The 21,450-nt window shown below is 52.8% G+C and overlaps 1 protein-coding gene across 1 annotated transcript in view; it reads left to right on the forward strand.

Moving 5' to 3' along the window:
• Positions 1-17,274, forward strand: part of SPTBN2 (spectrin beta, non-erythrocytic 2) — a 64,606-nt gene extending 47,332 nt beyond the window's left edge. The window contains exons 20-36 of the mRNA XM_063146199.1: positions 77-340; positions 535-759; positions 1,340-1,429; positions 2,311-2,583; positions 3,382-3,512; positions 4,145-4,349; positions 5,338-5,712; positions 7,631-7,875; positions 9,200-9,338; positions 10,328-10,412; positions 11,385-11,581; positions 12,080-12,228; positions 13,142-13,217; positions 14,219-14,454; positions 14,886-15,059; positions 15,991-16,033; positions 16,960-17,274. Coding sequence (XP_063002269.1) covers positions 77-340; positions 535-759; positions 1,340-1,429; positions 2,311-2,583; positions 3,382-3,512; positions 4,145-4,349; positions 5,338-5,712; positions 7,631-7,875; positions 9,200-9,338; positions 10,328-10,412; positions 11,385-11,581; positions 12,080-12,228; positions 13,142-13,217; positions 14,219-14,454; positions 14,886-15,059; positions 15,991-16,033; positions 16,960-17,193 — 3,141 coding nt within the window. The 3' untranslated portion in view covers positions 17,194-17,274. The remainder of the gene's footprint in view (positions 1-76; positions 341-534; positions 760-1,339; positions 1,430-2,310; positions 2,584-3,381; positions 3,513-4,144; positions 4,350-5,337; positions 5,713-7,630; positions 7,876-9,199; positions 9,339-10,327; positions 10,413-11,384; positions 11,582-12,079; positions 12,229-13,141; positions 13,218-14,218; positions 14,455-14,885; positions 15,060-15,990; positions 16,034-16,959) is intronic.
• The last annotated feature ends 4,176 nt before the right edge of the window (positions 17,275-21,450 follow it).

Below are 21,450 nucleotides of genomic sequence, written 5' to 3' on the forward strand. Positions count from 1 at the left end.
TGTCCTCTAGTCAGGCGGTGCAGGTGTGCAGGCCGTCTTGCTGCAGCGATCCCTCTCTGTGCCTCCTTTTCGGCAGGAGGGAGAGCAGCTGGTGGCCGAGAAGCCGGAGTTGGAGCCTGTGGTGCGGGCCAAGTTGGACGGCTTGCAGCAGCTGTGGCAGGAGCTGGAGTCGAGCACCCAGACCAAAGCTCAGTGCCTCTTCGATGCGAACCGGGCCGAGCTCTTCACGCAAAGCTGCTCCGCCCTGGAGGCCTGGCTGAGCGGCCTGCAGGCCCAGCTGCACTCGGACGACTACGGCAAGGACTTGACCAGCGTCAACATCCTGCTCAAGAAACAGCAGGTAAGCCAAGCTGGGCAATTGTAGGAAGAACGGGGCATTGCTGGGGCATTGCTTCCGGTAGGAAAAGGGCCAATTAAAAACGAAGCGTGAGTGCCATAGCGAAGCGAGAGGCTTCCCAGGTGCAGTGTGTAGAGGCAGCGGCACCCTGCGGGGTTTCTTCATTCCCATTCGCTTCCTCCCCCCCCCCTCATAAGATGCTGGAGAACCAGATGGACGTGCGGGAGAAGGAGGTGGACGGCCTCAAAGCCCAGGCGCTTGCCCTCACCCAGGAAGACTCCAACACCGTGGAGGTGGACGGCAAACTGCAGGCGGTGGAAGACAGGTTTGTGGAGCTGCGGGCGCCGCTGCGGGAGCGGTGCGAGAAGCTCCTGGCGTCCAAGGAGGAGCACCAGTTCAACCGGGATCTGGAAGATGAAATTGTGAGTGGCAGGAGGAATCGTGGCTGGGGGCGGACGGGCGGACGGGCTGAGCCAGAGAGGATGCGGCTGTTCACACAACTTTCTAACTTACACTCAGGGGTTGTTGTTCATCCGTGGGTTGTTTTGAACCATGGGTTATCGTGTCATCTGAACGCAGTGCATTTTCTGCAGGGTGGCTTGTTAACCATCCCCAAGCCTTTTATTAGTTGTACTTCCTCTGATTATTATTTTTTTTAACACAGGGCCAGCCCTGTCATGGGGCATGGTGAAGTAACCTCCTTTGGGCGGCACTTTGAGGCTGGTGGCAGATAGACTGGACCCAGTGTCTGAATAGTGCAGCAAGGCTTTTAAAAGAGTTAGCCTTACTGGACTCAATTTCGGACAGCAAACTGTCTTGGAATGTCATGGTTTTTATGCTGTTTATATATATATATATATTGCTGTGCATTTTACTTTTATACATTGCAAGCTGCCCTGGGACGATGATTATTTTTTAAAGGGCAGAATATTTTTTTAAAGAAAAAATTAAGTAAGAAGCACCTGGCTTTTCTTAGCCTTCATCTTCCCTCATGTCCTGCAGTTGTGGGTGAAGGAACGGAGGCCAATGGCTGTTTCCACCGACCACGGCAAAGATCTTCCCACCGTCCAGCTGCTGATCAAGAAAAACCAGGTGAGGCTTCGTGGGAAGTCTTCGGAAGGAGGGGAGTTGTGCTTGGAGCAACCAGTCACAGGGGTCCTTTTGGTAACGACATAACAACCGTAGGGAGCCAAGCTTAAGATCAGTTGTCAGCTATATTATCTATCTTGGTAACTGGGGGAAGGTAAGATGAAGCCGTGTAGATTGTTTTTCCACCAAAGGAGTTTTCATCTGACCGTTCAACTGCGTAATGATAACACACACTTCCCCAATCCGCACTTCCGTGCTAGGTCAAAAAGTTGCTTTTTTGTACCTGCCCTTGGGCACATGGGAAACGTTTACGATTCCGTTGGGAACACACCATTTCTTCTTTTGTATTCACGCTAGGGCTGGATTTCTCTCTTTTTCTTTCTGTCTGTCTGTGTATTTATCTAAGAGGGAGAAGTTTTTAAAAAAAAGAAAAATGGGGCAAGATGACAAGGAAAGGCTTTTTGGGGTCACGGCATCTCGCGTTGCAGATTTTATTTATTTATTTATTTATTTAAGGATTTTTATGCCGCCATTCAGCCAAAAAAGGCTCTCAAGGCGGCTTACAGAAGTACTTCTTGACAGTCCCTGCCCACAGGCTTACAATCTAAAAGACATGACACAAAAGGAAAGGGGATTGGGAGGGAGGAGGAGGAGGGGGGAAAGGAAAGCAAATTCAGGCACTACAATCTTAGTTGCAAAGGGGGAGTTAGACCAGTTGACTTCCGAGATGTCTTGCAACGGTTATGGTATATTGATGCTGAGGGATAGAGCGAGGAAGTCTGGGACTTGCGTTCGCCATCTTGTCCCACGTTGGATGGCGGAATGCGGACGCCATGTTCTTTGTGCGCTGCGGTCAGTGCTCTTTCTTGTCCCCTCTCTCTCAGACTCTGCAGAAGGAGATTCAGGGCCACCAGCCGCGCATCAACGACATCCTGGGGAGGTGGCAGGGCTTGGCGTGCAGCGGCCTGGAGGCCGAGCTGCAGGGCCGCGTGGAGGCGCTCCAGGAGATGTGGCAGGAGCTCCAGAACCAGGTGGACCAGCGGCACGGGCGGCTGGAGAAAGCGCAGATGGCTCAGCAGTTCTACTTCGATGCCGCCGAGGCGGAAGCCTGGATGGGCGAACAGGAGCTGCACATGATATCGGAGGAGAAGGCGAAGGTGTGTGCGTGTGTCCGGGTGGGCGGGTGGACACATCTGGGCTGTACGTTTTATTTATTTCAAGTATTTTTAACCCTAACCCCAAAAAGACTCCCAGGGCGGCTTATGAACGATCACTTAAACAAAATAGTTCATGCCCCTGCAGGCTTATGGTCTACAAAGACACGACACATGAGGAAAGAGAGATTGGGAGGGTAGAAGGTAATGTAAACATAAAATGTGCCCAGGCTCATGTTCTCCCGGAAGCACAAAGTCTTCCCATTAACCTGGATGTGAGAGAACTGGTTTGACAGCAGACAAAGGGCACTCTGCGTGCCCTCAAAAGCTCTCTTTGCCTTTATTACTTCACCCTAATCCTAACACACACACCCAAAAAAAAAACCTGAAAAAAACTTGATGGGAGTTATTTAGTACCGATGCTCCCTGTTAAAAAAAGCAGTTAGCAGAGGAAAAGCAAAAGGCAGAACAGAACGAGCGTTTACCAGTCCCACATGCACACAAGGCTAAAAAAGGAGACCATAGGCTTCCTTAGTGAAGAAGAGATAAAATCGTTTATTCACAGTTTTCTTGCATAAAAATGAAATGTGTATATTTTCAAACTTGAGTTTGTTCGGTCCATTTCCTGTTCTATAACGCAACTACTGCCAGCAATGGAGGAGGTCAGAGAGGGCGTGGAAGGAAGGGGAGGGGCAAAAGGCCTAAATTCCCATGAACCAACTGACTGCAACACGCCCCCTTCCAGCCACTTGCAGTTGACGTTGCAATATTCCCAACGAGAACTTCCTTCCCTTCCCCCAGGATGAACTGATTGCCCAGGCCATGGTGAAGAAACATCTTGTGATGGAGCAGGCTCTAGAGGACTATGCCCAAACCATTCACCAACTCTCCATCCAGAGCCGCGACATGGTGAACAACGGGCACCCTGAGAGGTTAGTAGGCTCCTCCTCCCAACACTTCTGTGCAGATGGGCGGGGAGTCCCTTCCTCCCCCACCTGACCCACAAATCTCTCTGCTTGTGGCTGGTTAGCTCCCTTATACATCCTGGAAGCCTATCAGGGAGCCTATGAGCTGGGAGCCTATCAGGGAGCCTATGAGCTGGGAGCCTATCAGGGAACCTGTGAGCAGGGAGCCTATCAGGGAGCCTATGAGCTGGGAGCCTATCAGGGAGCCTATGAGCTGGGAGCCTATCAGGGAGCCTATGAGCTGGGAGCCTATCAGGGAGCCTATGAGCTGGGAGCCTATCAGGGAACCTATGAGCAGGGAGCCTATCAGGGAGCCTATGAGCTGGGAGCCTATGAGCTGGGAACCTATGAGCTGGGAGCCTATGAGCTGGGAACCTATGAGCTGGGAGCCTATCAGGGAGCCTATGAGCTGGGAGCCTATCAGGGAGCCTATGAGCTGGGAGCCTATCAGGGAGCCTGGCTGTAAGCAAAACAACCTGAGAAAGTGGGCTGGCCAGCATTTGCCAGGCCTTCTCAGGCCTCGCTGGCTCCAAACCCAAAGGATACAGGCTTCCTTGGCATCCGTGGTTGACATCTGCCCTCTTCCCCCTCTCTGGCAGTGAGCGGATCACTCTCCGGCAGGGCCAAGTGGACAAGCTCTATGCTAGCCTGAAGGACCTGGCCGAGGAGCGCCGTGCCAAACTCCAGGAACATCTCCGGCTCTGCCAGCTGAAGCGGGAGGTGGACGACCTGGAGCAGTGGATCTCGGAGCGGGAGGTGGTGGCCGCCTCCCATGAGCTTGGGCAGGATTACGAGCACGTCACGGTAAGCCTCCCTCTCCGGAGCCCCCCATAGCCTCCGCAGAGGCAGGGAAGACCCATTCCAGAGGTCATCTTCTCCTGCCCTGAGCCGACTGGAGACTGAGGTGACCGGCGGTTCGCAATAAATACCAAAATCAGATTTGAAATACAGTATTAAAAGCACAACTTTAAAAACACTTCCAGTTACGATAAAAGCAATACCGGGAGCGGTGAAATGGAGTGGCGTGACTCATTTAGTTAACAGCCCATGGAAAGCCTGAGTGAACAAGTGTGTTTTTAGGAGGCGTTTGAAAAATGCCGCGTTTTCTGCCTCCCGAGAAAGCCTGCGTTTTCCAAAGGGTGGGTGTCCCTGCCGAGAAGCCCCCCACCCACCCCCAGTGGGGCATTGCACGGCGACATGGACTCAAGTTAAAGGAAGCCAGATTCCAGTTGGACGTCAGGAAAAACTTCCTTGCTGTTAGAGCAGTGCGACAATGGAACCAGTGACCTAGGGAGGTTGTGGGCTCTTCTCCCACACTAGAGGCCTTCAAGAGGCAGCTGGACAACCCTCTGTCAGGGATGCTTTAGGGTGGATTCCTGCACTGAGTGGAGGGTTGGACTCGATGGCCTTGTAGGACCCTTCCAACTCTGCAATTCTATGATAATCCTTTTTGAACAGGAGATGTGGGGGGCTCGTGTCCTGCTTGTGGGTTCCTGGTCGACAGACGGTTGGCCCCTGTGTGAACAAAGTGTTGGGCCAAATGTACCCTTGGTCTGATCCAGCGTCAGGGCTCTTCTTATGTTGCTATGAGCCTGTGACCTTCCACATTCAAACCATGTGCTCTGCCTCTGAGCCACAGTCTCTTATTTATTTATTTATTACATTTTTATACCGCCCAATAGCCGAAGCTCTCTGGGCGGTTCTCTTTGTCTTCCTGGCTTGACTTTGCCATTCCCACTCCGGCTCGTGCCCCACCCTTGTGACCCTTGCGGCGCTCTGTCCTTCTCCACAGATGCTGCGGGACAAGTTCCGGGAGTTCTCGCGCGACACCAGCACCATCGGCCAGGAGCGCGTGGACGGCGTCAACCGGCTGGCGGATGAAATGATCTCCGCCAGTCACTCGGAGAACGCCACCATCGCCGAGTGGAAGGACAGCCTGAACGAGGCCTGGGCGGACCTGCTGGAACTCATCGATACCCGGAGCCAGATGCTGGCGGCTTCCTACGAGCTGCACCGCTTCTACCACGACGCCCGCGAGACCCTCAGCCAGGTCCAGAACAAGCAGAAGCAGCTGCCCGACGAGGTGGGCCGCGACCTCAACACGGCCGAGGCCATGCAGCGCATGCACAGCGCCTATGAGCACGACATCCAGGCCCTCAGCACGCAGGTACCCTCTGGAGGACGGGGAGCCGAGCGATCAGCACGGGTTGCATCAGCTGAGTGGGCGAGGAAGGGGCGGGACCAGGGGAAAGGGGCGTGGCCATCTGGGGAACCCCCGAAAGACAGGATTGGGACCACAGCCAGGCTGTAGCTTCTGCCCCTATGCCATAGAAACTACCAGCTCCCCCCCCCCCCCCGCAACAAGTTTTCAATTTAACTCGCTCATCGTTGCAAGGATCTACCCTCTTTCACTATTTTGTTTTTCATTCCCTGTTACTGTAACATAGTAGCATTTTGGGCTGCATTAATAGAAGTATAGCTTCCAAATCACGGGAGGTACTGGTTCTTCTCTATTCGGCCCTGGTGAGGCCTCATCTAGAGTATTGCGTCCAGTTCTGGGCTCCACACTTCAAGAAGGACGCAGACAAGCTGGAGCGTGTTCAGAGGATGATCAGGGGTCTGGAAACAAAGCCCTATGAGGAGAGACGGAAACAACTGGGCATGTTGAGCCTGGAGAAGAGAAGATTGAGGGGAGACATGAGAGCACTCTTCAAATACTTCAAAGGTGGTCACACAGAGGAGGGCCAGGATCTCTTCTCGATCCTCCCAGAGTGCAGGACACGGAATAACGGGCTCAAGTTAAAGGAAGCCAGATTCCAGTTGGGCATCAGGAAAAACTTCCTGGCTGTTAGAGCAGTACGACAATGGAACCAGTGACCTAGGGATGTGGTGGGCTCTCCCACACTAGAGGCCTTCAAGAGGCAGCTGGACAACCCTCTGTCAGGAATGCTTTAGGGTGGATTCCTGCGTTGAGCAGGGGGTTGGACTCGATGGCCTTAGAGGTCCCTTTCAATTCTACTATTCTATGATCCAGCATCAGTGGGACTGTGAATCCGCTCTCCAAGGTGCTGAACCCTTGTTCCCACCTGGATTCAGCACCTTGGACAGAAAGCAGCCCTGAAGGAGAGGCAGCCCAGATGCCTTGCTGGCCAAGGAGAGTCCTTGCTGTAGCCTCCACATTCCTCCCATCTCTTGAGGACAGGAGCTTGGCGGTGGCATTTGACACCCACTGCTTGGTCCTCCTTGTCTCTAACTCTGCCGAACTTCTGGTGTCCTCCTCTCCGTCCCCCACTTCCCTTTTAAAAATCCCCGCTGCTCCAGGACGCCCCCTTCAGGCAGGGCCTGCTGCCTTCTGGGCCTTCCCTTGCCTGCGCATTTGGTCTTCTGCGTGAATCCCGCCTAGTGCTTTCTACAGTGGCCTTGTAGGCCCCTTCCAACTCTGCTATTCTATGATTCTGTGATTCTATGAATCAAAGTAGGCTCAAAAAGAAGACAAAAAAAGCAGATGTGCCCTGAACAAGTTACTAGTCCACAAGCTCTCGGTGTAATAAACAAAAGCTCCTGCTCATTGTTGGCTCTCTTAGTGTTTTATTGTTCAGACGCTGTTACAGGTACCAGAACAAATTAAAAAAAGGAAAGAAAACCCAGACAGACGAGTGCCCTTAATAATTGCCAATTAAACAATAATGCTTTCTGTTGATAGATCTCCTGATCAGCCTATATTAAAACCTCTTTAGCCCTTATTCCTGCAGAGGGGGGCTCTCCCAGCTTTGAGCTGTCAGAAGGCCAAGAGCCTTCACCCCGTTAGCTCAAGGGGCGAGGCAGGATGCATAGGAACGCAGGGAGCTGCTGTATACCGAGTCCCGTGGTCCTTTGAGCCCAGTACTGCCGACACGGACCGGCAGCAGCAGCGGCTCTCCTGTGTTTCAGGCAGGGGGTTTCCCAGCCCTACCTGGAGATTCTGCCGGGGATTGAACCCGGGGCATCCTGCGTGCAAAGCCGGGCCAGCTACGGCCGCCATTGCTGTTTGGGTGCTCTCGGTGGCAGGGGAGCCTGAGCCACCCGTGTCACGTTCGGCTTGGCAGGTGAAGCAGGTGCAGGACGACGCGGCGCGGCTGCAGAAGGCCTACGCCGGCGAGAAGGCGGACGACATCCGGCGGCACGAGCAGTCCGTGAGCGAGGCCTGGTCGGACTTGCTCAGCAGCAGCAGCGGGCGCCGGCACCTGCTCCTTGACACGGTGGACAAGTTCCGCTTCTTCCGCATGGTGCGGGACCTGCTGCTCTGGATGGACGACGTCAACCTCCAAATAGACGCCCAGGAGAAGCCCAGGTGAGGGGGCGGCCGGAGGGCCGGCGGTGCTCTCGACTGATTGGCCCAGCGCTCCGGGCACCGCCTTGGGCGTGGCGGTGTGGAGTCACCGTCCCCAACCTTGGAGCTGTCCAAGGTCCTGTCCAGACTGCAGTGGCGATGGTGCTTGGAATGATGGGAAACGCGGTCCACGATTCCCACAATGCCCTTGCTTAGAACGAGGCAGTGAGGCCAACGTTGCCCAGCGGTGTCTCGGCCTGCCTCCCAGTGCCGGCTTCAGGCTTTGGGGGGCCCATGGGCAAGACACCCCCCCTCCTCAGCGCGTCCTGCTCTCTCACCGCCATGGTCACCGTCTTCCTCCTCTTCCTCTTTCCCACCATTGCTTCCATTTCCTTGCTTATTTATCCACTTATTTGAAATATTTCTTGTCCGCCTTTCAGGGCAGAAACCTTCCCAGAGCAGCGTACAGAACTTTTACTTATTTAATTATTTGTTACATTTCTATCCCGACTTTTTCCCTCTTGCAAAGAACCTAAAGGCCACTTACGTGGTCCTCCTTCCATTTTTTTAATACCCACAATAACCCTGTGAGGTAGGTTAGTCAGCGGCTGACCCGAAGTCACCCAGTGAGCTCCGTGGCCAACTGAGGACTCGAACCTGCATCTCCCGAGGCCCAGTCCCGTACGCCACACTGGCAATAAAACACAAGAGACCAGTACAATATTAAGAGCGATAAAAACGCAATCAAAACAGTAAGAACATTATAAAACGTCAATAATAACTTCCATAGAAGGCCGCAGTCCTGAGAAACGTCGCTAGACGGCGCCAGAGGGCAAAAACTATTTCTGGGAACTTGGAACTTCCATAGAAGGCCGCAGTTCCGAGGAACGTCCCTAGATGGTGCCAGAGGGCAAAAACTATAACTGGCTTGGAGGAGCAGTCTGGGCTTTTATATAGATAGATAGATGTGTGGGGCCATTGCAGAAAAGGCCCTCACATGTGTCGCCCCCTTCCTAGCTGCTCTCATTGGCAGACAAATGAGGAGGGCCTCCCTGACTGATTCTAAAGGGCAGGCAAAGTGACCTGGGTGTAGACAGAGAGCCAGTGGGCTGTGATATCCGCCGCTCCTCCTTCTCACAGCCACTGTGGTCTAGGCCAGAGCGACAGGCAGCAAGACAAGCAGGTTGCGTTGTTGAGGAGGAAGAGCAAATTTATGGACCTCTTCTCAGTGGGTCCCTGCTGGGGTGTTTCCCTCCCTTCCCCTTCCGCTCCCCACTCTGCCTCATTGTGATTCGTGAGGGGAGCCTGGCTAACAACTTTGCTGCGTTTCTTCCGTTCCCCTCAGGGATGTGTCATCTGCTGATCTGGTCATCAAGAACCACCAAGGCATCAAGGCCGAGGTTGAGGCCCGGATCGACAGTTTCAATGCCTGCATCGCCATGGGCAACGACTTGCTAGCCAAGGGCCACTACGCCTCTGACAAGGTGGGAAGGCCTTGGCTGCATTGAGATGGCGGTGGCCTGCTTCGCATGAGGGGGCGTTGATGGAGCTGGCGGGGGTGGGGGTGTATCTATTCTGCAGAACAGGAGTGACTTAAAATAAGGGGTGCTTTCCTAAACAAACGATAGAGGTGGATGAGGCTGCAGTCTTAAAACTTGTCCTGACTTGTGGTGTCTGCTGGCTGGAACTTTCTCCTACCAGGACAATAGGAGGATGTTGTCTCAGCAGGGAGCTTAAGCCAACTGAAGCTTTATGTTGGCTGATTAGACCTGTACTGTGGACGAATCTGCTCCTCCTGGAGGAGCAGACTGGATGGTTAAACGGCCTGATTTTGAAGTCTTCGGAAAAGCTGGGGAGATGGAGGTTCTGCTGGGAAGTTGTCCCCTGGGCTAGAGGACAACGGCAGGGTTGTGTTCTCTGGCCGGGAGGACCCTGAATAAGGCCCTGAATGGCCTACCCTAGAAGTAGTAGCTCATGCCTCGTCTTCATCACAATCCTCTGCTGCACACTGGAAGGCCCGAGGGTGGAGGGTCATGAGAAAAATGCACGTTGGGCACCCATGGTCATCATGTAAGAATGGTGCCCGCGGGGGCGGGGGAGGGGGCACAACACAGCAGGCTCTGTAGTGGGCTGTCATGACGTGCGAATAGGTTCACTATGTCTGATCCTAACGGTAATTTATAGCCGTGGATCGTCTCGCCCTCCGAGAATTTGTCTCATTCCCCTTTTAAAGCCATGGGAAGCTGGTGGCCTTCAACACACCTTGTGGAAGAGAGTTCCATAGGTGAACCGTGCGCTGTCGTCCTTCTTTTTTGTCTGTCCTGAATCAGATTCATTGATGACCCCTGGTTGTTGTTTTGCCAACTGAGCTCCCTCCCCCATCCTAGAATCACAGAATAATTAGAGTTGGAAGGGGCCCATAAGGCCATCCAGTCCAACCCCCTTGCTCAGTCCTTTTCCTTTTGGTGTGCAGATTGCAGAGAAACTGACCCAACTGCAGGACCGACGCAAAGAAATCAACGACAAATGGCGGGAGAAGATGGACTGGTTACAAATCGGTAAGGTGGGAGCAGGGAAGCAGGTTGGGATTTAGAGTGGGGGATACACAACCTTAGGCCCAGGGGGCATATATGGTCTACCTGGGGTCCTCAATCAGGCCCTCTGGGGGTCCCCAACAGGCCACGCTTCCTTCTTTTGGTGGCGCCCCCTTTCCCCTGACCACTTTTTTGTGCAGTTCCCCCCCCCCCCCCATTCTGAAAGATTGAAATCCCTCCAGTTTCTGCAGCTGAAACTCTCCCCATGGCCTGAGTTCGATCCCACCGGAAGCTGGTTTCAGGCAGCCGGCTCGGGTCGACTCAGCCTTCCATCCTCCCGAGGTCGGTAAAATGAGTCCCCAGTTAGCTGGGGGAAAGGGAATCACGGCCGGGGAAGGCAACGGCAAACCACCCCACTATAAGGCCTGCCAAGAAAACGTCAGCGAAAGCTGGCGTCCCTCCAAGAGTCAGCAATGACTCAGTGCTTGCACGAGAGGTTCCTTTCCTTTCCAATGCTTCGTTACTGGTAGGATTCTTTTCCGAATCCCCCACTCATCAGCTTCATGGGATAGGACCCCCTTTGGGTTCTAGTATTATGAGAGAGGGAGAAAAAATGTCCCCCTCTCCACTTCTACAGCCTCTTCCAGTCCCATTTTTGGCCAAGCGAGCATTTGAACCCCGGCCTCCTCAGCCCAAGAGGAATGCCCTTTCCCCGTGGCTCTCAAGCTGCTAAACCGATTTACTTGGTCTTTGCAGGTTAGCGGCTAGGACCATGAGCCCACGAAGACTTCCTTGTTTAAAACCTCAGTGAAGCTGTGAGCTTCCTGGGTGGCCCTAGGCCTGCCGCTACCTTTCGGCCTCTAAAGATGCCCACTGCTGCATTTAAGACTTTAATGGTTAAACCAGCACTTTGAATTAGGCCAAGAATACTAGTAGCCGGTGCAGCTCTTGCAAGATAGGACTTGTTTCTCTCTCCCCCCGCCCCCCCCGCTGTAGTCATGGAGGTGCTGATGTTTGGGCGGGACGCTAGCATGGCCGAGGCCTGGCTCTCCGGCCAGGAGCCCATCGTGCGCTCGGCGGAGCTGGGCAGCAACGTGGATGAAGTGGAGAATCTCATCAAGCGTCATGAGGGGTTCCAAAAATCAGCCGCTGCTTGGGAGGAACGCTTCCTGGCGCTGGAGAAGCTCACAACGGTTAGTGGGCGAGGGACCCTGTGTGAGATTTGGGGCTGGGGGGCACAGAGGAAGGACAAGGTTGGGGGAAGAACCCCTGCTGACCCCACCAAATAACTCTCAGGGTCAGTTAGGGTGTTTGTTTTTGTATGTCTGTATGCATGTGTTGATCTCTTAGAGCCTTTCTCCACGGGGCTGTCATTGTACACTCTTGATTCCTCACTCACGCTAGTTTGCAGGTCATTTACACAACCTCCTCCTCTTCCTCCAGTTCCTCTCCCAGGCTTTGCAACCATTATCGCGGTTTGTTTCTTAATGGGGGAAATCTGGTATTTTTTTCTGAATGGCGTTACGGAAACCTAGTGTAATTGCGCAACCCCGCTATGCCACAGCGCCACCTCGTGGTTGTGTAATGGAACTCAAGGATGGATTAGATGACCCTCTTAAGGTTACTCAACTCTCCGATCCTATAACTTTCCTGGCAGTGAGTTCCATAAATTCGTTCTTTCTTTCCACCAGCTGGAAGAGAACGAACGTCGCCGGCACGAGCTGGAGGAAGCGAGGAAAAAGAGACCTCTGACGCCCCCGCTGCAAGAACTGACAGCCACGTCGCCCCAGAAGCAGCATCCGGAAAGGCAGCATTCTCCCAGTGCTCATCACGACAACCGGTGAGAATTGGGGACCCGGCCCTGTTGGGGGAAGACAGGTGTGCAGGCCGGCCGAGCGAGTGGGTTGGTTTTTGGAGGTGGGATGCTATGTAGGTCCAGCACAGGAGAGAAGCAGTCACAACAGGAATGGACTTAAAGGTACTCTGCTCCAAAGGGCTGTCGTGTTTCTCTGAAAACTCCTGCTTTCGATGGGAGGCAAATGGCGAGGCCTGCTAGGTAATTGACAAAGCTTTTATTAAGCAACGAACGTCTCTTCCACCTGAAGAGAGTCTAATCTCTTGGAAACTTCCCCCTAGGCAAAACTAAGCAAACTAACGAGACAATTGTCCGATCAAGGAGAACGGGAAGCCTTTCCCCAAACGCCTGTAACTTCAGAGAGCCTGGTGCGGAGGCAGGTTCTGGCGTAATCGAACTGACTTTCTCACGGCTTCCTTCCGCGCTGTGCGTTTCAGCTTCCGGCAGACCCTAGCATCAGCTAACTTGTTGGAACCCTCACCTCCAGAAGAAACCTCACTTCCCACTGTGTGTGTAGAATTTGGCCTTGAGGAGATAAGCCCTGGAGAGGGCTGACTCTCAGCTGGGGAATCTCCTGTGAGAGCTTCCTCCCCCACTGGTCCAGGCTGGCTGGTGTCTGGTGCCGCCTTCTCTAGGTCCGAATCTGATTGATTACCTGAAACACCTTCTCCCAAAACAGGGGCAGTAGGGTTAGCCATGACACCGGCATGGGGTATGACCATTAACCCATGTGGTGCAATTTAAAACAAGCAAACAAACCTTTATCCTGATTCATGCCATGATAAACGCGTTAGCCTTTAAGGCGTCCCAAGACTCTTTGTTGTGATGACAGCCATCTTGGTCCGCCGGAACTTCAGCTTGACCTGACCTGCACATCCCTTTCCCCTTCCTTCCTCAGGAGCCCTGGAGAGAGAGGTCTGTCGCTGGAGTTGCCGTCTCTGAATGGGATCAACCCTGATTCTGAGTCTTCCCAGGTGAGACACATGGATGGCGGAGAGTGACAGGGTGGGGAGGGAAGAAAACCGGAAGGCGCCGAGCTGATTGGTCGGTCAGCCAAGCCTGAGGTGGAATCCCAGAGCTACAGAGTAAACCCACCCTGAGTTCAAAATCCACCCAAGTTATCCCAAGAGGAATGGCATTGCAACTTGGCTCTAGACAAAAAAGCAGGCAGAAGCCCGAAGCCCAGGCAAACAGTCCAATAAAAGCATTCTTATCAGGAATCCAGGGGTTAGCAGCATAAGAGATCATTCCTTTGCTGCTAAGGTCAGGAAAGCGGGGATGCCAGGCATGAGAAGCCAAAATGGAGCTGTTTTTCCGGGAAGCAGCAGGTCACAACGGAAGGGTTATAAAGCCCAAGTCTTCCAGCTCCAGCACATCTCGCGGGGAAAGACTTTTACTCAAGAGGAGCCTTCCTCTGCAGCTGGGCACTTCTCTCGAAGAGAGGGTTCCGGCTTGTCTTTTGAGACGCTGCCGCTCTCAGGGGCTGGGTGATTGCTCAGCCTTCATCTCAGGAGCGGATCTATCCTCCTCCTTTGGGGAGGGAGCCGTGGACATCTCCCCTAAGGGCCTGGGCTCCTCCTGGTCCGTCTCCCAACGCGCGCTGCTCCTTGCTACGGTTTACCTCCAGGATCTTTGCCTTTTCCTCTGAAAAAGATTCCTCCGGTGGAGCCATGACACCCAGGACCATGATCCATGGGGATGTTGTGAGGATAAAGAGGGCGAAGTCTAGATCTCATGAGCTTACGTTACAGGAGGGCAGATTTTGGTTGAACGTTAGGAGAAATGTCTCGATGGCGAGACCAGTTCGACAAGGGAACAAACGGCCTAGAGTGGTGAGGGGTGAGCTTTCCCTCCTCCCTGGAAGGTCCCAAGCAGCGGCTGTACAGATGTTTGCTGGTGACGCTTTAATTCTGGATCTCCCGTGTCCAGCAGAGGGCTGGAACAGGATTCTAACCCGACCCCCCACCGTTTACAGATTTCAGAGACGTCGGCCACGGTCAATGGGTCGCATCTGGACTCCGGGTCCAAGGGGAAGGAGCCCAGCCCGGCCCCCTCGCCCAAGCGGCCCAAGCTGCCTGCCCTCGGCGCCGACCCCTCTCAGTCCACCACGCTGCCCCTGCGGACGCCGGATCCCTCGGCCTCGGAGCAGATGGAAGGGGTGCTGTGTCGGAAGCAGGAAATGGAATCGCAGGGCAAGAAGGCCGCTAACAGGTGACCGGGGCGGGCGTGGAGGGGTGCGTCAGGAGGCCGCAAAAGGGACTTGGGAAAAGGCTTGCAAAAATCTCCAATTCCTGCGTATGGCAGGGGTGAGGGGCTCAGTCCCAGGGGTCCAATCCAGCCCTTTGGGCTTCTCCAGAGAGCCACGTTCCAAACGAACCCAAATCAGCCGCCACCCACATGAAAGCAAGACGTTCCTTACGTGCAAAATTTGTACTCCCCCCCCCTTCGAAAGTGGCTAGCAGAGCTAATTGAGGGGAGAGGTCAAATTTCCCCCCGTCCTTTCCGCCTCTTTGAAGACATTGCTTCAGGGCTGGCTGGCCCAGGGGCACGGAGGCCACGTAAGAAAGGAGGTGCCGCTTTCATCACGTCCTCTCCAATCACGTCTCTCCCCCCGCCTTTGCTTTTCATCCCCGCCTCGCCAGGTCCTGGCAGAACATCTACTGCATTGTACGGAAAGGCAGCCTGGGCTTCTACAAGGACGGCAAGAACGCCAGCAACGGCATCCCCTACCACGGCGAAGTGCCCGTCAGCTTGCAGGGCGCGCAGTGCAACGTCGCTCTGGACTACAAGAAACGCAAGCACGTCTTCAAGCTCGGGTAGGGGCCGTTTCCCTGAATTCTCAGAACCCCAAAGTCACGTTCTCACGGTGCAGCCCTGTTCAGGGAAGCGTGGGTACGTTTGCAGCCTGACTTTTGAGTTTTACACCAAGTAGTAGGGCTTTTTTATTTCCATTAGGCTAGCAATGGCCGCTAATCCTGTGGTTATATGCCACCTCCAGTATCAGAGGCAGTACGTCCGCATACACCACTTGCTGGGGAACATGGGCTGGAGGGTGCCTTTGCGCTCATGTCCTGCTTGTGGGCTTGCCGTGACCGGCTGGTTGGCTGCTGTGTGAACAGGACGCTGGATTGGATCAGCATCAGGGCTCTTCTTAGGTTCATATTTCTCTCTCTCCCTTTTTAACCACCTTCTCATAGAGCCTTTTCCTCCATCAATGTGTCTGATTCCATACTTTCACTATGGTCTGTGTGAAGAAGTCCACAGTTCCGTGGAATGGTGGGAGTTGTAGGACTTCTTTCTGTCTAAACATGCATAGGATTGTAGGACTTCTTTCTGTCTAAACATGCATAGGATTGTAGAAATTCTTTCTGTCTAAACATGCATAGGATTTGTAGGACTGCTTTCTGTCTAAACATGCATAGGATTGTAGGACTTCTTTCAGTCTAAACATGCATAGGATTGTAGGACTTCTTTCTGTCTAAACATGCATAGGATTGTAGGACTTATTTCTATTTAAACATAGGATTTGTAGGACTGCTTTCTGTCTAAACATGCATAGGATTTGTAGGACTGCTTTCTGTCTAAACATGCATAGGATTGTAGGACTTATTTCTATCTAAACATACATAGGATTGTAGGACTTCTTTCTGCCTAAACAGGCATAGGATTGCACCTTTAACCACCCTAAATAATTTGGTGTCATCTACATTGGGGGTGAATCTTTCCCACTTTTCTCTCTCCTGGCAGGCTAACAGACGGCAAAGAATATTTATTCCAAGCCAGGGATGAGGTGAGTAGATCTCAAATTCTGCAAATCCTAAAGAGCTACCTTACAGCCTCCAGTCTACTATTCCACCTGTGAGCTAATTCCAGAGGAACTTCTATTAGGCAGACTACTGGTCCATCTTGTACTGACTCCACTGATTGCTGGCTGCTCTTGTGGATTTCAGACAGTATATGTAGAGTTCTTCCAAGAGTCTAAGTGGGAAACAGAGCTATGTTCCTATGATCTCTCCATACTGCAACATTTTGTTGCAGGTTTTGCCTATTAAAGTCTAACATGAAAGACCTCTGAATATCCTGTGATTTAGAAGCTGCGAATGCCCATTCTCATCACACACCCCTCTTAAGAGTCACGATGTCAGTACTGGGGGTGGGGGATATTTTTATTTATTTATTTATTTATTTATTTATTTATTTATTACATTTATATACCGCCCCACAGCCGAAGCTCTCTGGGTGGTTCGCAAAAGCTAAAAACAGTAAATATTAAAAGTATACCAAATTTAAAAACCATCAGAGACATAAAAACAACAGTATAAAAACAGCAGCATCCATTTAAAACAACAGTTCTGGAGTCCATTTAAAAACAAACCTAGCGTTGTTCAATGCCGTTAAATGCCTGGGAGAAGAGAAACGTCTTGACCTGGCGTCTGACAGATAACAGTGTTGGTGCCAGGCGAGCCTCATCAGGGAGATCATTCCATAGGCGGAAGGGGGCCACCACCGAAAAGGCCCTCTCCCTTGTTGCCATCCTCCAAGCGTCCCTTGAAGTAGGTGCTCAGAGGAGGACCTTAGATGTTGAGCGAGGTTCATGTCGGGAGAGGCGTTCCATCAGGTATTGCGGTCCCAAGGGGACAGCTTTCTGCACGTGCTCAGAGCGACGGGTGCTTTATACTCTGCCTCTTCTCCTCCCTCTCCACCCCTCCCCCCCAGGCCGAGATGAGCAGCTGGATGAGAGTCATCAACACCACGGCTGCCTGCACCCCGACGCCGCAAGGCCTTGCGGAAGAACAAGCCCCGCTCATCAACAAGGGCATGTCCCGGGCCCTGACCATGCCTCCCGTGTCTCCCAACAGCGCCCCAGAAGGGACCGTCACCCTGCGGAGCAAAGAGACCAAGGAAAAAGACCGGGAGAAGCGCTTTAGCTTTTTCAAGAAGAACAAATAGGGACACCCGCGGGAAAAGGGGCAGGGGGTGGAGTGCTGCAGCTGCTACATCTGTACAGGACTGATCATCAGGGAGGGCACAGCCAGGGGCTTCAGACTGGGGTGGGTGGGCAGGGCGGGTGGGTGTCGCTGGGGCATGACGCAACTGACAGAGACCACGGTCGTCGTCCTTTTTATAGTCCCGCCGATCGCATGAAGCACCTCCAACCTTTTCAAGGAATGCACCCCCCACCCTAAAAAAGAAAAAAAAAGAAAAAACCCACACTGCCTCTGCCGAAACGTGTTCGCAACCGGAGGCTGTGTTAAGGACTGGGTCAGACGGGGGCCGCGCTTTTGGGGGTTGCCGGAACGCCGGGCGTCATAGCGGGGGGCACGTCCGGCGGGTCGATCGGATCATTCCACGTGGGAGCTGCAAACGGTGCGGGCCAGCAGCACCAGGTGCAGAACGGACTTTTCCGGCTGATGCCGTCGAGCGTTTTCTCCTCCTACGATCTCCCCCCTAGTCAGGAAAACCTCCCACCCTCTGACTCTGGTTCTTCTCTCTCTCCTATCGCTGGTGCGCTTCAGGGCAGTTGGCCGTTTCCTCTCCCCGCAGTCAGTCACCAAGGCTAGAATAGAGACCCGAAGGAACCAAACTGGTTTTGCTGGTGGAAAGCCAGTTGGCATTTTTTTTGGGGGGGGGGAATCTCCTCTTCTGCCAAGCTAACTTCAGCAAAGGAATCACAGTGCCTTCCAGATGTTTTTGACTAACCCCTGACCATTGGCCATGCTGGCTTGGGCCAGTGGAATTGTAGCCCTACATCTGGACGGCGCTGGGATGTGGACTCCTGCGTCTGATACAGTGGAATGACCCAGTGCTCACATTACGGGAGGTAAAGTTAGTGAAATCCACAAACCATGCTCCCCTCTCCCCCCGTCCAATTTTAGCTTAATCATGAACCCCCCCCAATCACCTTATAAAACAGTACTTAAGGATAAGGGGGACGTCCTCTTTCCTCCCCCCCTCCCAATAATTTAAGCACCAATAGAACTCATGGCTTAGGGTCAAGGTACCTATAGTTTTATTTACTTGAGTGTAATTTTGTGTGATACCAATTCAAATCAGCACAAACTGGGAGGGGTGAATTAAACTCCCCTCCCCCATTTGTCACCCCATGGGGTGGGGTTAAAAAATCCTCCGTTGACCCCCATTGGAGACTTTTAATCTTTTGTTTTAAGTGCCCCACAGGCGGATGGATTTTTTTTTGTGGGGGGGGGGGGGAAACTGTATGTGGAGAAGAGACAGGGGAGAGATTTAATCTTCCCCTCCTCGTTTGCGCTGGTCCCAATCCGAATCAGGGTTGCATGGGCTTACACGAAAGTAAATAAGATTCTCAGGCTCAGTGCTGCAATGAGCGGAACGTGTGTTTTGGCACTTAGAAACGGATCGTGACGAACGGTTGTAAAGCAGGAAGGGTGGATGAAGACGGGTCAGCCGTGCCCCACGCCCACTGCCGTAGAGGGGTTGCAAGGTGAGGGCAAAGGCATTGCACGAAACAGGGGATTTACCCCATCCTTCCACGGTTGCCTTGAGATTTGAGGGGGTTGCCCACCAAAGTGCCCTTCCCAGCTGCAACTTTATCTGGCAGCTGCATCTTGGACACGGCACACTATTTTGACCTTGTCACCACAATGCCCCGGAGTGACACTGACAGGATCTCTGGTGCATTGTGGGAAATCTTAAAAGGCAAGGCGGCTTTCCGGATGCTCCTGCCAGAGAAGCCCACGAGCAGGGCTCAGGTGTCAGAGCCACAGGGGCCGAAGCAGGCATGCTTGCCAGGGGGCCCTCTGCCCAAGGGTGCCGGGTGCTAATGGCGACCCTCCACTTTAAATCACGCCCCTTTCACATCCTTTACAGCTACAAGGCAGAGCTGTGTTCTAACACCCAGATCTGCTCCCTCACATTTAGTTACGGCTCTACAGCTCCTGCCACCCAAGAAGCCCCCGACCCCAATACACCCCCCTCCTTGCCAGGCTTTGATTTCCTGAAGCACCAAACAGAAGGACAAAGGAATTATGATGGAGGAGACCAAAAGTCCATCTAGTCCAGCATGGAAAATTTCTCAAGCAGTGCCTGATTGGGGGGGGGGGAATAGACACCCCACTTCTTTTTGTTAACCTGCTACCATCAGGGAGGCTTGATTTTTCAGCGATCATGGCTTGCCAATAGCTGCTGGACCTGCCAGCCGCAGAGGTCGCACCCAATTTCGGTGCCCTGCGGCAACACGTCGCGGATTATTTTGGTCCCAAAGAGCCTTCCATATCGAAATGGAGCCAACGCATTGTGTTGGGGTGTGTGTGTGTTTGTGTGTGACAAGCCTGTCCTGAAAGATAACACCACACAGGGGTCCTTTGTTGGGGTGGGGAGGAGAAAGCAGGGGCATCGGTGTCCGAGAACCATATTGGGAAGAACCGGGGTTTTCAGGGGCGGGAGGCCTGCCTCGGCTATTTTAACCTTTGCATCGCTTTGCCTGGTTGCGGGAACTGACGGTGCTCCATTGCTGCCTGTCCAACAGCCGCTTGCCTGGGTCTCCGCAGGCGCGGAAGCTGCCACTGCCAATGTTCACATCCTACACAGCTGACTTCATCCTCCTTCCCCTCTTAGTTCTGGTTTCTGACCCGTGCGTGCCTTCCTTTCATAATCACAACCTGCTCCGACTCCCTGCCACGCTCCCACCCCTTTCTCTTGCCGTCGGAAGGTAGCAACACCTCTCCTGTACCCCATCAGGAAAGAAACGCAGAAGCTGCCTCCATGCAGGGCCTGTAACCCGCTGCTCAAAAGACCCGGCGTCTCCACTGCCTCCCAACGGGGCACGATGTCCTGGTACTCCTTGAATCGCAGGAGGTAATCAGGGAAGGGATTTTGGCTTCGGAGGGAGGAGGCCTGGCTGAAAAGTTAAGGCACTCTGCCTGTCGTGGGCCCCGGCGCCCCAGTGGTATTTCTGTGCTCATGGGAGACCGTTATTCACGTGTTTGCAGTGGCATCTTTCTGATTTTTTTTGGACAAATAAAGAGAGTCTGTGTAGAGGAGAGTCAGCGTGTTTCGTTCGTACCCACCAGTTGCAGTACTGAGCTTTTCTCCTCTCGTTCCCCGTCTCTGCAGCGGAAGACGCGAAAGCTGAGAGGAGTCTCCCCTTTCGCAACAAACAAGCCAGCTGCCTGATTAGGCAAAAATGTTGCTTTCTTTAATACATTTCAATACCACCTTTCTGCCAAGCCACCCAAGGCTGTTTACATTTTTAAAATACTAAAACATTACCCCAAAAAACAACCCCCCAGCAGAATAACTAAACCTCTGTGCTTCCCAATAGCTGAAGCTCTCTGAGCAGTTCACAATAATTCACAAGATAACATACAGCATAAAAATTTTAATATACATTTTTTTTTAAAAAAGTTAAACAGCTAAAATTCATGCCAGTAAAATACTAGACCTATTTGGACAGCTGGCATAAATGCCCGTCGTATGCCATTAAATGCTTGGGAGTAAAGGGTGGGCTTAACCTAGCACTTAAAAGGTGAGATCGTTCCACAATCGGGGGGCCATCACTGAAAAGGCACTCTCCCTTGTTCCCACCTTCCAATCCTTCCCTGTAGGTGGCACTTGGAGGAAGGCCTCTGATGTCCATCGTAGTGTCTGGGCAGGTTCAGATCAGCAGAGGCGTTCCATCAGCTATTGTGCTCCTGAGCTGCATAAGGCTTTATAGGTTAAAACCAGCACCTAGAATATTTTATTATTATTTATTACATTTATATACTGCCCCATGGCCGAAGCTCTCTGGGTGGTTTTCTCAGGTCACTGATGGTTCTTTCAAGTATTCTCTGGCCTGGGCTTCTCTTCTGCCTTATCTCAGAATCTTGTTGCTGAAGCGTTCCCCAGTACACAGCTTCCATGATGGGGAAAACTTAAACTGAATTTCTGCTAGCTCCCTTTTGTTTAGGCTACGATGCCAGGGCTGGTGGCAGCTCAGTGGAAACACACCTTTGCATGAAAAAGATTCTAGGTTTGACCCGCCCGGTAGGGCTGGGGGGAAAAACTCTCTGAAACTGGAAAGCTGTTGCCTGTCAGCATGCAGATAATATTGAGGTAGATGGACATTTCACATATTTTCAAGCCTCCCAAGCAATTCACAGCAATGGGATCTACATAGTTACCCCTACATTTAGCAGCCTTGACTGCAAAAGAAGCAACCCTCCAGAACACTGGTTAGTTGCTTGGTTT

Source organism: Elgaria multicarinata, chromosome 21, assembly GCF_023053635.1.
Source record: "Elgaria multicarinata webbii isolate HBS135686 ecotype San Diego chromosome 21, rElgMul1.1.pri, whole genome shotgun sequence".
NCBI lineage: Eukaryota > Metazoa > Chordata > Lepidosauria > Squamata > Anguidae > Elgaria > Elgaria multicarinata.